The sequence below is a fragment of the Peromyscus californicus genome, unplaced genomic scaffold (genome assembly GCF_007827085.1).
Source record: "Peromyscus californicus insignis strain IS unplaced genomic scaffold, ASM782708v3 Scaffold_6__1_contigs__length_162567912, whole genome shotgun sequence".
Classification (NCBI taxonomy): Eukaryota; Metazoa; Chordata; class Mammalia; order Rodentia; family Cricetidae; genus Peromyscus; species Peromyscus californicus.
Genome location: NW_026294584.1, coordinates 151,894,633 through 151,915,962, shown reverse-complemented (window position 1 = coordinate 151,915,962; position 21,330 = coordinate 151,894,633). Strand labels below are relative to the sequence as shown.

Here is a 21,330-nt window from a genome sequence, read left to right as displayed (position 1 = left end):
CTGACAGACATGAGACTCAGTCTTTCAAAAGGTAAGTTGTAGAAGCAGAAATGTTAAACAGATTAAAGACATTATAAAGTCTTTTGATGCACTTTTTGGACCAAATTCCCTTCAGCTCATGCTGTCTCTCTGTTTACATCTTAACAACTGTTGGAATGATGCCAATTATTTTACTGAACTTCCTCAGAATTTTAACATTACTTTTATTAAAAAAATAACATTTGATTGTTTAATTGCATGTTTCTTATATTAAACTCTATCAGTATCCTTGTCTGTTTGAATTATGACTCATGTTCTTTAGCCTGCTTTAGTCTGTTGATGGTTATTTATAAGAACAAATTGTTGGTACATTTTATGTGTTTTGAGGCTATTGAGACTGTCCATCATGACTCCTGCCTGGGTGTTCATTCTTTAAGTAGAAGTTGGCCATTGACATTTCTGTGTACTACTTTCTGCTCTTGCTGGTCACCTGCCTTCCCCTCTGACCTGCAGCCAGTCAGTTTCCAGTGTTACGGTGATACTCACACTGGGGCCAGGAAGACGGCAGGGATGGTGTGGTAGCCGTCTGTGTATTTTAATTTTCTGACCAAACATTTGTACATGTCAATTTTAGTGCTTTGGGAATGGGCAGCTCTGACCCTCTGTCTCTACCCTTTCTAACCCCTGCAAAATTGTGTGTATTTTCCCTACGACCACAGCACAAAGGACTATTATTATTTCTTTCCTGTATTCCACTGAAGTGTTTTACAGTGAAAAGTCACAGGAGTTCAAGCAAATACCGGCTTGAATTTACATTTATTCTAGCTCTGTATGACCTCGAAGAAAGACTGAAGGTTCCCACGTATAAAGTAGGGGGTACTAAAATAACTATCTCCCAGATATGTTACAAGATTTAAATGTCTAGTAACACAGAGCAATTGATTACTATTTACTGACAGATGCTATTGTTACCATTGCAATTTTATCTAATAGAATATTCCAGATGGACTGGAGTGTCAGTATGAAGGTTTAAAGTTTTCTTATTTCATAATTAACTTACTGCATGTTACATGGAAATTTTATTTCTTTTTATGTGAATTGTATGTGCAAATGTGTATGGAAGTTTGGCTGACCATGCAGGTATGTGTGAGCCAGAGGCTTATGCTAGCATGTCTTCCTGACTCACTCTCTATAGTAACTATGAGACAGAGCCTCTCACTGAACCTGGAGCTCATCATTTCAGTAGACTTGCTGGCCAGAATGCCTCCAGGACCTACTTGTTTTGTGCCCTTAGCACCGGTCTACAGTACTGCATCCCCATAATGAGCTTTAGCATGGGTCCTAGAGGTATGAGCTCTGGTCCCCATGCTTCCACAAGCACTTCCCCTATTGGGCTATTTCTCCAGCTCCCAGAGAGCTTCATGAACAGCTCTCTACATTTCTTAAGAGATATCCTTTAGAAAAAATGATATAGTAATTAACTGAAAAATAAAATTTAAACAGCATATCCATGTTTCTTTGAATATTTTAAAGAATTAAAATATTTTCTGAATATTAAACATAACTACATCAATATTGGCAGACTATAACTGTTAAATAATAATATGTAAACATCACACACATATACTTTCAGTATATATACTCCCTCAATTCATTTTAGGGAGCTAATGAATGTAATTAAGGCATGAAAATACTTTATAACTTCCTCATTAGTCCAACCTGATTAACTGAAATTTTAAGACAATTAAATGGCTATAAAAATATTGAAAACCATTTTGTTGTACATAACAAAAATCATATTAACATGAAAACATGTAAGATATTCTATGCAGCATTTTCATGAGTCAACAACTGAGCTATTTATGGATGCTTTACTTATTGGAAACAGTTTTTAAAGGAAGGTCCCCTTAAAATTGTTCTACATCACAAGTTCTGGGGGTCCCACCTCTTTGGTGCTATAGTTTTCTGTGTTATATTTCTTGCCGCCAAAATATGGTGCACATATTTGAAGCTCTCTCATGCTCTTTGATCTTATATTTTGGCATTGAAGATCAGGTATAAACTTAGAAATTTATGTATTCAAAAGACAAGTTTTAATATGGGTCATGATAGAATTAAATAAATTAAAACATTTTCTTGAAGTTGAATTGAATATAAGTTACAGTCATAGGCTGAGGCAAAGCACCAGCCTAGTTGTTGAGTGTGTCTCAAGCAGATAAAGGATGTTTATTTGAGTTGTGTAGCAAAGCAATCATGACTACAGTATGGTAATTATTGTTATAATTCATAACACAAAAAGTCAAATAATAAGTCCCAACAGTCACTCACAGTTAATCTGGTACACTAGATTATTGGATTGTCTATGGTCATCTACATGTGGTTCAAGTGCATTTGTGGTAGAACAATGATCAAATGGACCGCTCAAACAAAATGCTTCTTTAGTCTCATGAAATGTTGGTAAAATTTAAAATCATGTACAAACACAAAGGAAGAACATGACTGCAAAACGCATTAGTCTTTATGCTCTACGACAGAAGCATTTATTTTTTCTTAGAGATGACTTGTATTTTACATGTGGTCCCTAAGGAATGTCAAGCAAATGGTTTGTTGTGATAACTGAAAATTATTTTTAAAAAATTAAATAAATATTTAAAGTTTGAATTCACAACATACTTCAGGTTGTTTTAGTGAATTGTCTAAATTATTTAAATAGGTGTTTAAAATTTATTGTTTTTTCTGCATGTTATACTGTACCTGAAAGTACATTTGTGTATATATATATATATATATATATATATATATATATATATATATATAGACTAGAATATGCAGATGAGGAGGCACTTATAGTATTTTTCTTTCTAGGACTTTTGACCTCTCTTAACAGTATACCTTCTAGGTCCATCCATTTTCCTGCAAATTTTGTGATTACCTTTTCATTTAGAGTTGAATAGTGTGAGTGTGTGTGAGTGTGTGTGTGTGTGTGTGTGTGTGTGTGTGTGTGTGGTGATATTTTAATTGTGCTGAAATGTGATTTTATTTGTATGTTAATAAATAAAGTTTGCTTGGAGATTAGAGGTCGTAGCGAACCAGGAACAGAAGTCAGGTGGTGATAGCCCATGCCCTTAATCCTATCACATGGCAGGCAGTCTTTGTGTGGTCAAGGACACAGCCAAGAGTGGTGATAGGAGCCTTTAATTCCAGTACCAACCATAGAGACCTGGAGGTCTGTATAGACAGGCAGTGACAAAGAAGTCATGTGGCTGGGCTTAGAGTCAATGAGAAGGCAGAACAGGAAGGCAATAAAAACACAGGTTAGTCAGGAAGAAGCTCTTTCGTTTGGGAAACTACAGCTTGGTGGTAAACTAAAGGGTAGTCAGTGGCTCTTCGCGAATTCTCTGATCTCTTGGGCTATTACCCCTGTATTTGGCTCTGTGTTTCTTATTTACTAAGACTGTTTAGAATTTTGTTCACATGTGTGTGTACCAAATTATCATTATTCATCTGCTGATGTACAATTTGGTTGATTTAAATTAATTTCTATCATGAGTAAAGCAGCAATAAACATCAAGGTACACTATCTCTATAGTAGACTATGAAGTTCTCAGGTTGTATTCCCAAGAGTGAAACAACAGGGTCATATGGTAATTTCCTTTTTAAATTTGTGAAAAGTCTTCACACCATCTTCCATGATGGTTGTATTAACTTGCACTCCCATCAGCAGTGTGTAAAGGTTCCTTTCTTTCCACATCCTCTCCAACATTTGTTGTTGGATTTCTTGATGACAGCCATTGTGACTGGGATGAAGCAGTGTCTCAAAGTAGTTTATAACAGGGAACAGGAAGAACTGAATGCAGTAATGGACATGAATTATGAAAGAGGAGATAAAACTAATAATTTATCTAGTTTTAAGTCTGCATTGGCTCCCTTTTTCTCTCTCTTTCGTGTGTGTGTGTGTGTGTGTGTGTGTGTGTGTGTGTGTGTGTGTGTGTGTAGTGTGCGTGTATGGTGGTAGATAAATGTATAAAAATAAATTTGATAACTGAAAATGCAAAATCTAAACCCAACCCATAACTTTTGAATGGCTGTTCAACTATCTGGAAGGTTAGTGAGATGTATAGACTTTAGATCTGGTTGATGTCAATGTGTTTTTATTTGCAAATTTTCATAATAAAATTCATAATAATATAATAAATATAAACTAAAAACTTACTATTTTATGAAAATGATTGTATATCTTAATCTTTAAATTCATATATTTTAAAAATCATTATTTCATCAACAAACTTTCAATATTCTAGACTAAAACATTATTTATCACCAAAGGATTAATTCATACTTTAAATTGTAATCTCTCCAAGGGAGTTTTATTACAGATATGGTAGCCAACAGCTCCTGAGTTTTAAAGCTGAAATTCCAATTCACTGGGGACCATCATCTTAGGACAGATGAAATTGTTTGTCAACCTAAGTCACAGTTCAAGTAAAATATCTTTTCTGGGATGGAGAGATGGTTTAGCAGTTAAAAGCACTTGCTGCTCTTCCAGAGGACCTGGGTTCAATTCCAGCATCCTTATTTCAGTTCACACTGTCTACATCTCCAATTCCAGGGGATCTGATGCTCCCTTCTGGCCTCCACAGGCACTACACACACATGGTGCACAGACAGATATACATGCAGGCTAAACACCCATACACCCAAAATAATAATACATAAATCATTACATCTATAAGTAAATGTACATAATAATATAAAATAGTACTAAAATGAAGAGTACCAATATGGTTCACAAAATTTCCAAATCTCCCCAAAGAGGGTAAAATTTATTTGTAAGTTATAATTTAATGTCATGGGGCTGATTGTGTCAGTAATTGAGAGTTTCCCTGCAAGTGTGAGGCTCTGAGTTCTTTTCCCAGCATGGTTTCTATATTAGGGTTTTTTTTTTTTTTTCATGACTTTGATCAAATGCAATAACTGACCAAAATGGCTTAAGGGGGAAGGGTTTATTTTAGCTGAGCATTTTAGAGGGTGCCATCCATCAAGTTTGGGATGCTAACATGGGAAGGATGCTCCATTTGTTTAGATGGGCGCTTGTGGCTGTGGATCTCATGTCCTGGTGGACCGGGGAGCAGAGGTAGATGGGAACTAGAAGAGGGTGTAACCCTCAAACACCAACCCCCTGGTGACTGATACCCTCCAACTAGACACCGAATCCTGAAGGTTTCAAAATGTCACAAAATAGCACCATCAGTTGGAGATGAAGCATTCAAACATCCAAGCCCATGGGGAGCACCTCACATGAAATCCATTAGCACATCCTCAACAGAACATAGTGTTTATAAGATGTCTTTTTAAAACGCAGCAAAACAAAACCTTGCTGCTTAAAACTGACAAATTATAGCAACCAAAATTGACTTTAGTAAGGTACTTACATCTGTAAAAATTCTTCAGAACCACATATACTTAGAAGATACTCTTTGGGGAAAAGCTGCTCATTTGCACATAAAAGCAGAATCTCAGCAATTAGGTCTTTGACAGGATAATTAGCTGAAAACAAAAGTGAATAATAAAATTGAGTAAGAGCTTATGAAACAATGACTGTGAAGCTTTTGAGCACAAAATCTGATAATCACGTTATGAAGTATTAGAGCTACCTAGCTCCACCAAGGGGAATTAAAGTACAACACATTTATTTGCCTGTTTATTAGATTCACAGTTATTTTAGATAAAGGGTGCTTGCAATCATTTTCATGTTCAGTTCTGTCTGAATGAAAAATGTCAAAGCTAGGTATTATGTTTCTCCTATTAAAACCATTTGATATGTTATGGCTCTGGACAAAAGATATTGCTTAGGAGGTTGAAGAGACAGCTCTGTAGTTAAGAGTACTGGTTGTTTTTCCAGAGGACATGAGTTCAATTCTCAGCACCCACATAGCAGTTCACAACTATCTGTAACTCCAGTTCTAGGAAATTCAAGGTTGTGTTTTCTCTTCCAGGGCATAAGGTACATGCACAGTGCATACACATGCATGCAGGAAAAACTTCCATACACATAATAAAAAATAAAATAAAATAAGCTTTTAAAAGAAAGAGAAAGATACGTTTGGGACTGGAGAGGTAGCTTAGTGGGAAAGAACACTTTCTGCTCTAGCAGAAAACCCAAGTTTGGTTCTCATCACCCACATCTGGAGCATCATAGACACATGTAACCTCAGTTCCAAGGGACATGGTGACTCCTTCTTCTTCTGGCCTCAGCAGGCACTGCACATACATGTTGGAGATATATACAATTGGGCCCACACATACAAACATAAAAAATAAAATAAATATAAACATTTTTAAAAAGATATGCTATTGACTTTATATTAAGATAATTTTACTACCATCAAAATGTGGTTCTCTGTTTCATGCTAACTCCTGGATATAATACAGACTTTATTATTTTGTAGATTTATATAAACATGTTCTTCCACCTCTGGGTCTCAGTTTCCTTATTAATGAGTTTATAATGGCATAGTCTCTGCCCTTTAGGAATCTGACATGTGATTAATATAAACAAAATAGATCAATGTTGCCTTGGAATAATCCTCTTGTACACTGTGAAGATTTGTCACTTGAATTGGTTTAATTAAATGCTGATTGGCCAGTAGCCAGGCAGGAAGTATAGGCCGGGCGACCAAACTAAGAATGCTGGGAAGAGGAAGAGCAGAGTCAGCAGATGCCAGCCAGCCACCAAGCAAGCATGACACATAGAAAATGAGGTAACACACCATGAGCCACGTGGCTAAATATAGAAAACAATTATGGGTTAATTTAAGTGTAAGAATTAGTTAGTAACAAGCCTAAGCTAGTGGCCAAACATTTATGATTAATATAAGTCTCTGTGTGGTAATTTGGGAAGTGACTGCCAGGTATAATCAGGTGTACAGGATAGAAAGCTCCATCTCCATTTACTCAATGTGGATAAATGTTTCATACCCACATTTTTAGTGTGAGGTGATGAACTTTTAGTGTGAGCTAATCACTGAAAGCACACAGTGTTGACTCTTGAAGATCTTCAGACAGCAAGAATTTTTAGTAGACAACCTCAAATGTCCAGCTGCATTGTCCAGTGGAGTTTTGTCTGCAATTCTGTTTACTTTGGTTTATTTTACAGTCTTCTTCTTCTTCTTCTTCTTCTTCTTCTTCTTCTTCTTCTTCTCCTTCTACTTTTTTTTTTCTTCTTCTTCTTCTTCTTCTTCTTCTTCTTCTCCTTCTACTTTTTGGAAAAAATGACTTTGACTGAAACTGGCCAACAGAGTGTTGTAAATGGCATTGCTGCCACAAAAGGAGACATGCTACATTTAAAATTTAGATTTTTCATGGTAGATCAAGATGTCATTTAAAAAGGATTTGGAAAAACAAATAGTAGAGGTTATGTGTGAATGGCGAATGGTCATGCATTGCCCTGGCCTAGAGTACTTAACCATATTATAACTTGGGAATATTGAAAGGATGGTATGGATTAAAGTTATCTCAAAATGAGACCACTGGCAAAATCCTTGGCAAGGGGCTCTGATAAACAGCAGAGAAAGCTGCTGGTTGATGGTGGCCAGAAAGTATCTTCAGAGACACCTGGATTTGACCTTCCTGGTGCCAGGGCTGCAGGTGCTATGCTACATAGAACATACATAGATTGTTACTTAGTTATGAATATCCTCTTAATGTTCATACAAGACTCCACAGCCCACTGTCTAAGTTCTTTCTCTTCTGCTTTAGTTTTGTTGGAGCAGAAGAGTCTGAGATTTACTATCAGACAAGGTGGGCCTTAAAGTGTCATGATGGGGAGCTTATACAGGGAGAGATAAAGGACAGTTAGTGCAATATTTGTAAGTGTTATTCCTAGCTGTGGGATGAGGAAACCTAGTTTCTGTCGTCAGGTCTACAGGGAAGAATACAGAAGAGGAAGTCACAAAGAAGATTCGGTTCTGAAGATCTTCCGGATTCCTTCAGTTCCAAGCAACCAATGCACCAGAGTGTGGAGCTTTGGAGAACTGTCTACTGAGCTCCTGTGAAACAGTATCTTCTGTCACCCATTTCTTGTTGCCTTTTGGGTGTCTCATATGTAGTATGCCTGAACCTGAAGCTACTATCTTTATCCTTAAATCTTTAAATCATCAAGTGAAGCTCCTCATTCACGTATTGTCAACACATACACATATCAGGGCTTCTTTAAGTAGATTTTATACCTGTATTTTTATTTTAGCCCATGATCGAATCATTCTGTCCATTTCATATCATCTCTCACTTCATGTAGCTCTTCTCATTCTTTAACCCTCAATTCTCCAGCAACTTAAGCAACTGGACTCAGAATCTGCACTGATTAGATCAAAATGCAGCACCATTGGTTGGAGAGTCACAATCCAGCTTTTAAATATTGGGAGCTGGATCTAATAGAGAGACGGACTGACTATAGGTTGTTAGACAAACAGTATGTGTGCTTGAGAGCTTAGTTATTTTTCTTGTTTTGGAGAAATGAGACAGTGAGTAAATCAGCAGAGGACAAGGTGTGGGAAATAGGGACACAGAGAGACCAACTTGGGGCTAAAAGGGAATTGTGAGCTTCAGCATTGGTGTTTTAAATTCACCACGAAGTCTTTGATGCATTTCTACTCTTAAGCTCTAGAAGAAATGTTTATATTGCTTAAAAACTTTTCTTTTCTGCTCCAGCCAGCATGAGTTGGTTTCAAGCAAGATGGTCTTAACTGGTATATCAACACACCATATATATGTCTGTAATCCTCTGTACTTACTCAACTAGAGCAAGAAAGAAGAAGGTATAATTCCGAATATGAAACAGTGAAAACATTTTCTAGTCCATTGTGTATTTGAAAATTGTTGCCTGTTGTTAAGTAATAATCCATGTAGTCACACCTGGATGTTTAATAAACAAGCGTTGCTCTTCAAAATAAAAAGCCATAGAACAAAAGAACAGGACACTATATAACTTTAAAGAAATCTTCAAGTGATAGAGAAGAAAATGTTTAGTAAATATGATATAACATAAATTTCTAGGAACCATATTCAGAGACTCATTCTTAGTCAACAGTTCTGATAATTAAGCTAGCATGGGCTGCACAGAGCTTGTAAATTTCTTACTGTGGGAGCAGATGCCATCGTTCTTTTTCACAATTTATTCATACACCTGAACAAAGTAGTTGTTCCTGCTGGGTAGGAAATGACATTTTCACATATACATCATTTTTATCTGGAAAATTTTAGAAATTCCATTTATTTTAATTGTGCCAAAATCTTGCTCCACCTGCTATTATTAATAGCAAGGAAACAAAGACTTCTGGAGAGTTCTATGTAAAAAGTCCCTGTCCTCAACTCAGATGTCTACAATAACTAGCTCATGGTTGATTTCCTTTTATTTCCCTTCAGGGCAGAATAGTACCAAATGGTGATTCTTTTAATGATTTCAAGCCTATCTATTGTTACTGAGATTGTGTGTCTGCTTGCAAGTTTTCTTACCTTGTGGCAGAAGATGAAGGGTCTGTGCTGAGTTATTAGTGAAAATATTTACTCTGAACTTGCTGTCAAAGAAGAGCTGGGATGGATAAGCTGTAGTGATGGCCCAGATCTTTCCAGAATTGGAATTAATGTCATTTGCATGATACGTTTCTCTTATTCTGAAAAGTGTATGCAAAAAAAAAGCCTTAGGACATGATCTGAAATTAAAAAACAAAACAAAACACCACGCAATCATGAGGAACTCCAGCAAGATCTGAACAACCCTAAAACCAGGAAGCAGCCACCTTCCCTCTGTGGCATGGTTTAGTAGAAATTATAATCACACCAAGAACAAGGCAGCTCTAGGCTTCTGGGGGATGCTCCAGCTGAAATTATAAAGAATATGCTTTCCTGTCAGACAGGAAGATCCACCAGTGCAGCATCACTTGCTTCTGACTTTGGTCCTGATGTCATGGCTCCTCCTCTCAGATCCCTTGAATGCCTAGTTCCCTAAAGCTGTAAGGATGCTATGGATCAGAGATGTGAGTAAATAAATTGATTCTTTTTTGTTGCCTAATTCACAAACAATGCCCCTATTTCTCCACAATCTTAAAGTTGTGATTTTACAATTGTTTTACAAAAACTATTGACTTATGAGTGCATGCTGAAAAATTAGCACAAGAAGGAGTCAAAGAATTGCTAAGATGTTAATCCTTGAAGCAGACACTTTGGGTTTGAATCTTCATGCTTCTGCTTTGGAATATTAGAGCCAGAGGCATGCTGTTTGACTTGACTCTTTGTGCACACAAAAGGAGGCCTTACCACCTACTTCAGTGGTTTTATGTGAGGGTTAAAACAGAAAACGCATAAAAGATTTACAGACTTGGAAGCCATGTGAAGCATCACGATGATCTTCACTCTGTATTGCCATGATTGGTCCCTGTAGGCCCATGTTTAATATGTAGAACATAAAGGTGGTAACAAATATAAAATGATTCTCATGGTGAAATGAAATCTTGTTGGTATTTATTTGTGTTGTTTTTACTGTCATCCAAACTCTTCTTAAATGGAAAATTATGGTTCTATATTAATCTTTGGATCCTTCATGTTGTGGTTTATGTAAACTGTTGTCTAGGGTCTCACATATCCATGTGTTTGAACACTTGGTCCTCAGATTATATTACACTCTATGGAGGTGGGGGAACTTTTAGGATGTGGAGCTCAGCTGGAGGAAGTGTGTCAGTGTGGGGTGGGCCTTGAGGTGTATAGCCCAGGGACGCTTCCTGCCTCCTCTCTGCTTCAAATATTGGTACTTATATAACAAGATACTGTTCAGTGCATGAATAATTTCAGCTTCTACCATTTAGGGCAATTAAATTTAAAGCACAAACTTGCTGTGGAATATCTTTCTGTACACTGTGAATATGTTTTGCTTTCATTGGTTGATAAATAACGCTGTTTAGCCAATGATGAGGCAGATTCAAGTTAAGTGGTACATTCAAACTGAAGAGGGAGATAAAGAAAGGTGGAGTCGTGGTTCACTTTGATCCACTGCCAGGAGAAGCAAGATGTGAGAGAACAGGTAATGCCACAAAGCCATGTGGCAAAACATAGATTAATAGAAATGGGTTGAGTTAAGTTGTAAGAGCTAGCTAGCAAGAAGCCTGAGCCATAGGCCATACAGTTTGTAATTAATACAAGCCTCTGTGTGTTTACTTGGGATCAAGTAGCCTCAGGACCAGATGGGACACAGGAAAACTTCCAGCTACACAAACTCATGATTGATTCTTCCTTAACCCTTGCAGGGCATCCAGTATGAACTGGGACTTCTTTTGTGTATGATGGAATTGTACTATTTGTATAGTCATGTGGTGTTTCTTTAAAAAATAAGATTTAAAAAATTAGGTCAAAACAATCAAATCAAGCAATTATTAATATCTTTAATAGGAACATAAATGATTACTAATAACATACTTAACTAAACTTATTTAAATTTTAGAAAAATAAATGTAATGAGATACTTAGATCCAGTTTATTATGGGTTGGGAGACTGTCTTGTAAAACTTGGTCTTCATATTTCAGTTGATTTCCTTATTTACTTTTATAGTTTGGAACTGAGAATTCCAAGAACTGAGTGAATCGTAACATCTTATTAAGGGAACAGTGTGCTTAGACAGGAAATCATTGTGCATACAGACACTTAAACTACAAGTACAATCTCTTATTTCTCTTTACTACACCAACCTTACATTTGGTTGGTTGCTTTAGTTCTCATGATTATTTAAAAAGAAATCATTGGGAAAAGCGCTTTTAAGAGTTTGGAACACACGGCACAAGTCACTGACAAAATCACTTAGTGTGATTTCCTGCCACAGTTGCACCTACATTTCATCATCTAAGAATATAAAACTACATGTTAGAAAACAGAAACATTGCTGGAGTTTACAAACATCCCCTTCAGTGGTATATTAAGTTAGCTATTCTTCACATATACAGGCAGGAATTACCAAATTATAGCTTTGAAGATTTATTTTATTATTAATTTTAAATTACATGTATATGCACATCTCTCTATGTGTGTATGTGCATGTGAACGCAGGTGCAAATAGGTGCAGAAAAGATCATCAGATCCCCTGGTGCAAGAAGTGCAGGTGGCTGTGAAACACAAGATGTGGGTGCTGGAAACCATGCATGGGTCCTGTGCAAGAGCAGCAAGTGCTCTTCACTGTTGAGCCACCTCTTAGTAATGAAGGCGCCATCAATACTGCTGTCATCAATGATTCTAATCTAAGAATAGAAAGGATCCTTTAGATTTTTGCTGTATAAATTAGTGAGAAATTAATGAAAATTGAACATTTGTACTGTTTTGAGATGATTTGCTTTGTGTTTTTCTGTATATAAATGTGATATATATATATATATATATATATATATATATATATATATTCATCATTTAGTAGGAAGCCAAAACCTTTAAATAAATACACATTTCTTACATTTAAGACAAAATATTCAAGAGAATAAAATCAAGAGGACTAAAGAAAATACATTGAATTTTCAAAGTAACAGAAAAATTTCCACTAGATAAATGATAACAACATGAGAAAAGCAATCACCTTTATATCCAACCTTTTGCTGGAAGGTTCTCTAGAAATCAATGACGTTCTCAATGGAGAAACAAATATGTGCTTGTTCAATGTGGTGGCAACTTCCTTGAGAGAGGACTCAGCTGATAGGAAGGGACTCACATGACCGAAATGTTCTTGGTAGGAGGGTGAACCTGTATCACTTTAGGCCTGAGCCACAAGGCCCAAATGCCCCAAATATTTATGTAATGAAATAAGCTATGAATACACTACAAATCAAACTACCAATGAACAAGGGCAGTTCTGAAAGAGAAAGTATCTTTTAATCAAAATTTCAATGGAAAAATACTTACTTGTTTGAGTGTAGAAAAGAAAAGCCAGTCATCAAGGTGATTAATGACAGTTGGTCAAAAATTGTTTTTATTTTATTAGCAAGCTACAGGGATTTGTCATTATGCATGCAGAACTAGTTACTGAGTGGATTGAAAAATAGAGACATTTATTCAGACACAGAAACTTTAATATTTATGAAAGAGTGATACTCACTTTCTCACTTTGTTACAAAAGGAGGCCAGGCTCCTGTTACTCCCTTGTGGTACTTCAACTATTTGAATGGGACCACCAACTGGCTGGAAGAAAAAATTGCTAAATTAATATTGCTCAATATAGGAAAAACACCAACTTGTTTATGTAATTTTATTTTCTTCTAAAGATAAGTTTGGACTTAATTTTACCTTTTTGAATTCTTTTGAAGAAATATTTACATATAGAAACATGTATATAACTTAGATATATGATTTTAGTTTTCAGGAAGGCATACATCTGTGCTATCAATAACTAGAAAATATTGAACAATGCTGTCCCTTTTGAAAGTTTCCCCGAATCCCTGTTAGATTATCCCAGCAACCTATTTGTAATTAGCAGTGTTTAGATTTCTGTCATCATATATTACTTACATATGCTCTTTTGTTTTTGCCTTCTGTTACTAAGTGATGTATCTTTTTAAGTGTCTTCCCATTGTCACCTACCAGCAGTCCAGTGTTTAAATCACCGAGCATCGGCATTCTATTGCGTAACTATCCCATGATTCCTTTGGTCCTCTTCCTCCTAATGGACATTTGAATTGTTGATAGCTTTTGGGAACTATCAAGAAATCATCCTTTGATGCCTTAGAGCCTTTGTGGCCATATGTTTAATATGTTCATAATATATGAATTAAGCTTTCAGTTAGAGGGTACATATGTGACTGCTTTTAAATCACTTTGCCTCATGTATTTTGAAGCTCTATTATCAACTGTGTACACATTAAATTTATTATCTCTTCCAGACTGAAACTTTCACCATTATAACATGACTTCTTTTACTTCTAGCAATACTGTCTTAAATCATGTTTTGCTGATGTTAGAACCATAGCAATCTTCCTTTTCAGGCTGAGAATTAAATTCTTGGTTATTTTCTTTTTCAATCTAACTATCTGTTAAGTTAATCCTTTTCTGGCAGTAACTGTGCCTTTATGTTCTTTAAATCTAATGTGATATTATTGTTTGGTCTTCTTAATGTATTTATATTTAATATATTTATGGAAATGGTTTGATTTCAGGTCATCATGCTTACTTGTTTTTATGTGTGTTTTTAATTTTACTTTTTCTGTTTCTCTCATTCATTTTTATTTAATTTTCTATTTATCTCTTGGTTCAATATAATTCCATTAGTAAAGTATTATTTCACTGCCTTGGCTCCCAATATCTCTGACTCCCCCATGTCTGGTTCCCACTGTCTCTGGCTCACACTGCCACAGGCTCACACTGCCTCTGTCTACTGACTCTGGCTTATACTACCTCTGGCTTCCACTGCCTCTGGCTCCCACTGCTAATGAATCCCACTGCCTCTGGTGCCAACTTCCTTTGGTTCCACTCTTTAGCTCTCACTGTCTCTAGGTTCGTTGTCAATGGCTCCCACTGCCTCTGGTTCTATTCTCTGGTTAACCACTGTCTTTAGTTCTATTGTCTCTGAGTCTTACCTCTCTGATGAGAAGTTTCACTCCTTCAGATGGCTGTCACACGCCCTGAAATCTCTTTCCAACTCATTGTAAAATTTTTTTTGTCATTTTGACTTTAAATATTTGAATGCCATTTGCCTGTCTTTGGATGACTTTGCATTTATTTGCAGTTTGTTACCTTTTTGACTCTATAATTAGTTATTTTCAACTAAATTTGAGAAATTTTCTCAACAATATTCCTTGAGCCTTCCAAATTTTGGCCAAGATATAGTAAATCCCCAGAGACTTCTGAACCTACACACTGCATAGCTTCCTTTTTGACAGCACAACACCCAGCAAATCCAAGCTGCTTCTGCCCTGGAGCTAACTGCCCAGCTTTGCTCTCCAACTCAGAGTGGTGCTGTCGTTCAAGCTCCACCAGACTGCACAGCTGCAGGGAGCTGCCCTGTAGGCACAGACCCGGCTCCTGGCAGCTCGTAGGGAATCTGTGTACTATGCTGCCTGTTGTCCAAAGCCTGAATTCAGCAGCTTTTAGTATTTTGTCTAATTTTGACAACATTTGTAACAGTAGGGAAATTTACTGATTAATGTACTGTCATGATATAAATTAGATATCCTTAAGGTATATTCAATTTTCATTCAGATAATGTGAGGTAGCATTCCTTAGGCAATGATCTTTTTGCAGAATTAGGTATTCTCTTATTCCTATCTGTCATTTTTTACTAGGCTGCCATTTGTGTGTCCTCAGGTCAGTTTGAGTCACAATTCTGAGTTCAGGAAATCTGTCTTTACTGCCTCAGATTCTTTCTGTCCAGCAGAGCAAAGTGTTCAATGGAATTTTCGGTTCCTCCTGTATATTATGATTGCTATTCTCTGTCTGTCTGTCTGTCTGTCTGTCTGTCTGTCTGTCTGTCTGTCTCTCTCTCTCTCTCTCTCTCTCTGTCTCTGTCTCTCTCTCTGTCTCTCTCTCTGTCTCTCTGTCTCTTCTCTCGCTCCCTCCCTCCCTCCTTCTCCCTCTTCTTTCTCATGTGTGTGCATGTGTGTATGTGTGTGTGCATGTGCAGACTCTGTCAGGTGTTTTTCTCCATCGGTACTTTTCCTCCTTTATTGATGGTCGCTCACTGACCCTGTAACTCATGTATTTGTCTAGACTGGATGACTAGAAATCTAGAGATCTACCTGTCTCTGCCTTCCCAGCACTGGGATTGCAGTCTCACGCCACCACACCTAGCTTTTTTATGTTGTTGCTGGGGATCTCAAGTCCTCATGTGTACTCGTCATCTTTCTGTTCCCCTCTATGGCAATATTTTATTTGTGCTGAAATGTGACTTTATTTGTATGTTAATAAATAAAGTTGCCTGGGGGTCAGAGCTAATAGCAAGCCATAGCAGAAGCTGGGTGGTGGTGGTGCATGCCCTTAATCCGATCACATGGCAGGCAGAGTCTGTGTGTTCAAGGGCATAGCCAGCTTGGAGACATACACCTTTAATCTCAATACCAGCCATAGAGACCTGGAGGTCTGTATAGACAGGCAGTGACGAGAAGGTCATGTGGTTGGGTTTACAACCAATGAGAAGGCAGAACAGAAAGTCAATAAAAAGACAGACACACAGGAAGTAGGTCTCTTTCTCAGGGGAAGGACGGCAGCGGCAGCGAAAGGCGGTCTTGGTCTCAACTCTTGGCTACTGCTCTGACCTCTTGGGCTTTTAACTCTGCATTTGGCTCTGTGTTTCTTATTTAATAAAACCGTTCAGAATTACATCTACACCCATCTTTCTTCTTTATTGTGATCTACTTCTGACCTTATTCGTGTCTTGACACTATAAGCAGAATAATCTTTAAACATGATGCAGGAAACTATGGTTATTGCAGTGAACATAAAGTAATCAAAGAAAGTATTAGAATCAATGGAACAGTAATTACTTAATTTCCTACTTTTGTCTGGCTCTCAAGCAACTTTTTTATTTGATTGCCTGCCAATCAAGTAATTTAGGAGCTTCTGAGTACAAGGATATTTTCCCCTGCTGATAAAAAGATTTTAAATTGTCATACTGTGACTCAAATTCTAAACATAACAAAATGTTTGTGTACTTTTATAACATAGCAAAAATAGGTAAACTCTACCAGCTAAACTTCTAGTTATATTTTTATTATTAAAATGTATTATTTAAAGATTATTTATTTATTTAATATACATGAGTGCTCTGTCTGCATACACAACTGCATGCCTGAAGAGGGCATCAGATCCTATTACAGATGGTTATGAGCCACCATGTGTGGCTGTAAATTGAACTGAGGACCCCTGGAAGAGCAGCCAGTGTTCTTAACCACTGAGCCCTCTTGCCACCCCCTTCATTAAAATGTACCAGTATACTCTAATATAATATAATAGCATAGATTATACTAATAGAACATACTAGTAGCTTTGTGCTATAGGCCACAAAAAATATATAAAGTAGGAATTCAGCTGATAACAACAAAGCTATATCTGGAGGAATTAAAAACTTTTCTAGAGGATGAGGCCAAAGCTAAAGGAGTCTTGGTGATATTGGTTTTTGATTATTAGCTGTTTCCTGTTGTGAATTTCTCGTGTGCTATTGTAGCTTTTCCATCATTCATTGGGCACAATTTCCCCTATACAATTAAAGTATTTGTATGACTTTCTCCAATTGTGCTAAAACAGATGCAATCAAAATCCCTAATTTCAGGCCTTCCTGTAATTATCATCATTAACAGCATCCAGCCAGGACCATCACTGGATGGACAAAAGTCTTATCTGAGATACCTCACAGATTCTCTAAGAACAGACTTCAGCATCCAGACTATCTGCTTGAGAAAGCTTGGCAGATATGCTAATTAAGCTTAACTTTCTCCTTTCCAAAGTCTTATCTCTAGTTTTAGATCCACCCTTAACAATTAACTCAGAACTAAAGGGTTCATACTTACAGGTACATCTTGCTGTGATAGAAGTTGCCTAGTCAAGTTTCCTAGCGACCGAGCATCCTTTCCCTGCCCTGCCAGAAAACTGTGCGAGCAGAGATAGCTTGGAGAGATAAGGGCCAAAGGGATAAAAAGTAGTTTTATTTTCAGAGATGGGATGGAGAAGAAAAAAGAAAAAATGAAGAACTAGATGGATAAGAACTGGAGAGGAATGAACTGAGATTGGAAGAACTAGATGGGAGGAGAACTGGATTGGAGGACTAGAAGAGAGTACTAGAAGAACGAGATGGAAGATGAGGAAGAGCCAGGTGGGGAAGAACAAGATGAGGAAGAACAGGATGAGATAGAAGGAGGAGATTGGAGAGGAGCTAAGATGGGAAAGAACTAGATGGATCAGAACTTAGATGGGGCAGAACTAGATGAAAGAATTGAGATAGAATTTAGAGGGGACAGCAGATAAATATAGAGAGAAATCTGGCAAGAAAGGAGCTAGGCATGAGAACAGAATAGAAGCTGTGTAGAGAGAGAACTGACTCAGAAGAATAAAGTATATGGACTAAAGATTTTCGTGTACATAGATTCATGTCCTGTCATCTAAGATTAGATTATCAGCTGGTTGTAGATTCTTCCATGGACCCTGGGAGAGGGCTATGGAGGGACTGGACCCCAATAGTCCCCATTAAGTTTGGTGAAGTGGGAACTTGAAAAATTATAGTTAAATGTAATTTTTTACAATAGTTGTTAATTTAAAAACATGGAATTTTTGAAATTAATAAAATTTTCTAAATAATACTAATAGATTTTTCTATGTGAGATTATTTAACTTTATTACCAATTAGTCCAATCCTTAACTGAGAAATTGTTTTCATGTTCATGCGTTTTGTACATACCTCTGTGTTTTCCAGTGATGTGCTCTCCCATGTCCTGGGTAGGAGGGAGTCCTTAGAGGATATCAGAGAAGGTTCTACAAGGTTTACATCTCCACTTCCTTTATTGTCTCTCTTGGGTATGGAATCCATTGAGTCCGACGAGTGAGGAGGAAGAATGCTGTCTTCAAATTCTGTATGACAGCTATGATGTTCATTTCCTGGTCGTCTTTGTGGATTACATCTATCCAGGCCAGTGGATGATGGAGTTAGAGCATTGAACCTGGGATCCTTGGCACCATGATGTTTTTCAGTGGGATTTCTCCAGGAGTCTCCCTCATCCATAATCTGATGTGTAGGTAATACAGCAGGATTAAAACCAATGGCTGATGTATTCACAAACTGAAGATGAGAGATGTCAGGACTCTGAGAAGTGAATTTGTTGAAATGTCTTGGGTGTGTTTCATATATGGATTGCCATTTCGAACCCAAGTTTGGTGCACCTGGCACAAGAAAGGCGTTTCCTTCTTTTTCACTCTCATACAGTGGAGTTTCGTTATTGATCTCTTCCACTAACTCGTCAAAACCCAGTCTGACTTGGTTGGAAGAAAGGCACTGGTTTGCATGGTGAAATTGTTGGTGATCATATCCACCTTCCTGTTGGTCAATGCGATTTGGGTCTGTTTGCCACCTATATGCCATTTTTGACTTGGTATAACTGAGAGGATTTTCTTGGCCCCAAATATCTCCTTGATATTATAAAAGAAGTTACAAATTTTCCTAGAAAAAAAGGAAACAAAACTGTTTTTAGTGACAAAGGCACTTGCAAAAAAAATCATTTCGAATAAATACACACGTGTGTAGATTGTTCACTTGGCTGGGAATGACTTTCTAGAGTACGAAAAGAGTTCATGAGAGCTAATGCACAGAGACTCTGAGGGAGAGTATTGACTTTGGGTTGACTCATAATATTTTTTTGGTAGAAAAACAAGTGTCCCTCAATTCTGGCATGCTTCTTTTTTATCATTATTATTTTGTGTGTATGTCCACCACTTGAGTGTCTGGTGCTGAGGAGGTAAGAAGAGGTCAACAAGTTCCCCAGAACTGGAGTTACAGATAGTTTTGAGCCACCATGTGGGAGCTGAGAACTAAAACACAATCTTCTACAAGGGCAGCCAGTGATTCTAACCCCTAAGCTCTTCCTCTAACCCACATGCTTCTTTAGTCCATACAAAACCCACCTTCCCCTTGGACTTGACTGCTTTTCTGAGATCAGTGTTTCCTCAGCCACCCAACTTTCTATGTGCACACTAGCACGCTAATGCCTAGTGCTAGCTAAACTGTTTTTTTCATTATTAGCTATTATCCCATTCATATGAGTAGTCTTAATTCCCACCCGAACCCCAACACTGTGTCACCAATCATCTTACAATAGTTAGCTAGAGACTTTCCCCTCCAGAACTCCTTAAATATAAATAATTGCACATTTTTATGCTCACTTCTCTAGAACTACTTCCGTTAAACTCATTAATGAGTTTCGTGCTGTTACATTTAAGAGATTGCTCTCTTTTGAAAAAGCTTTGGTCCTCTGCAGCATTTGATAGCATTTGATACAAAGTGAAGACTTTCTCTTTGTAGTGTCTTGCTGTTACTTTGGCTTGCTACAGATAACCACACTCCAAATTTCTTCTTTATCTTATTTCTCAAGCACTCCTTTGTCTATTCATTATTTTCTTCCTGATCCTTTTGGGAGTTTATTTTCTCCTGAGTTATTGTTTCACTGTATGTTATTTCATCCTATCTATGTTCTAGAGATTTATTTTACTTCTAGCTTTATATAAGTGTGTCTGTGTGTGGGTACGTGTTAGGGTGTCTGCAGAGGTCAGAAGAGAGCATCATATGCCCTGGAGCTGAAATTGCAAGCAGTTTTGAGTCACCTGTTGCGGGTGCTAGAACCTGAACTTGGCTTTTGCAAGAACAGCAAACACTCTAAGTCACTGAGACATCTCACCAGCCCCACTTTATGTTTTAAATTATCATCCACTTTCTATGACTTCACCGAGGACTACTGAACCTGCTTAGTGTTTCCTTTCAACATAGTTTTACCGTGGTATCATTTATATAGTCTAAAAATACTCATACTATTGGTAGTACTAAAAGTCATGGTAATTAATTTTTCTGTTTTTGGCAAACTGTTAATATGTCTACCTATTATGCCTAAATAGGCTGCATAGAATCACTTTTCAATGTCTTAACTTTGTAGAACTTAAATCCATTGGGAATTGTCCAGCTGAAGTCTTTCAGCTATAACAATACTTAGTTACAGTGACAGTAATGACTTCACTTGTGCTAGTTTGGCATTTTGTTTACATTTTCATTACAAAATGGATGAATTTAGTTGCTTCATAAAACTCAACTACCTAAGATTCACCTCACATTCCATTGTTCTCTATGGCACAAAATGTCCCCATCACCCTCCCAATCCTTAAATCAGACCCCAAGGTCTCATCATTGAATCTTCTCTCTCCTTTATTCTCCTATATCTAAAGACCCACCAGTTAGCTTCTCACATAAGCACATCTTGGGTCCACTGTCTCCTGTATAACACTCCTCACTCCTAATTCAGAACCACCAGCTTCCACCTGAAATATATTACTCTCAAACTGCTTCTGTATTTTCTGCAATCCATTTTGATCCTCATTTTCTTTCACATTATAACATTTTATTTCAGACACTAACTGCATATTTCCATGGTTACAGGGTTTTCAGTGGTTTTCCACATGATTTTAAGTCCCTAAATGACCCGGCTCTGCACTCTCTCTCCTCTCACATTATGTCACTCAATTGCAGTCTGTATGTGGTAGCACATGGCAGCCTTCAGAACCTGAGGTGGATTGCTTCTTTCTTGATGGTATTTCCCTGGGTTTAGGCTGGATATTTACCTTCCTAACTGGACTGGTCTTTCCCT

The 21,330-nt window shown here is 37.2% G+C and overlaps 1 protein-coding gene across 3 annotated transcripts in view; it reads right to left on the bottom strand.

The window, feature by feature from the left end:
• Pik3c2g (phosphatidylinositol-4-phosphate 3-kinase catalytic subunit type 2 gamma) overlaps positions 1–19,064 on the bottom strand; it is a 326,663-nt gene extending 307,599 nt beyond the window's left edge. For all 3 annotated transcript variants that reach the window (XM_052721754.1, XM_052721755.1, XM_052721756.1), the window contains exons 1-4: positions 18,387–19,064; positions 13,104–13,186; positions 9,493–9,650; positions 5,412–5,526 (exon numbers count right to left, since the gene is read on the bottom strand). In XM_052721754.1, the coding sequence (XP_052577714.1) occupies positions 5,412–5,526; positions 9,493–9,650; positions 13,104–13,186; positions 18,387–19,064 (1,034 nt within the window). The remainder of the gene's footprint in view (positions 1–5,411; positions 5,527–9,492; positions 9,651–13,103; positions 13,187–18,386) is intronic.
• Between the last annotated feature and the right edge of the window lie 2,266 nt (positions 19,065–21,330).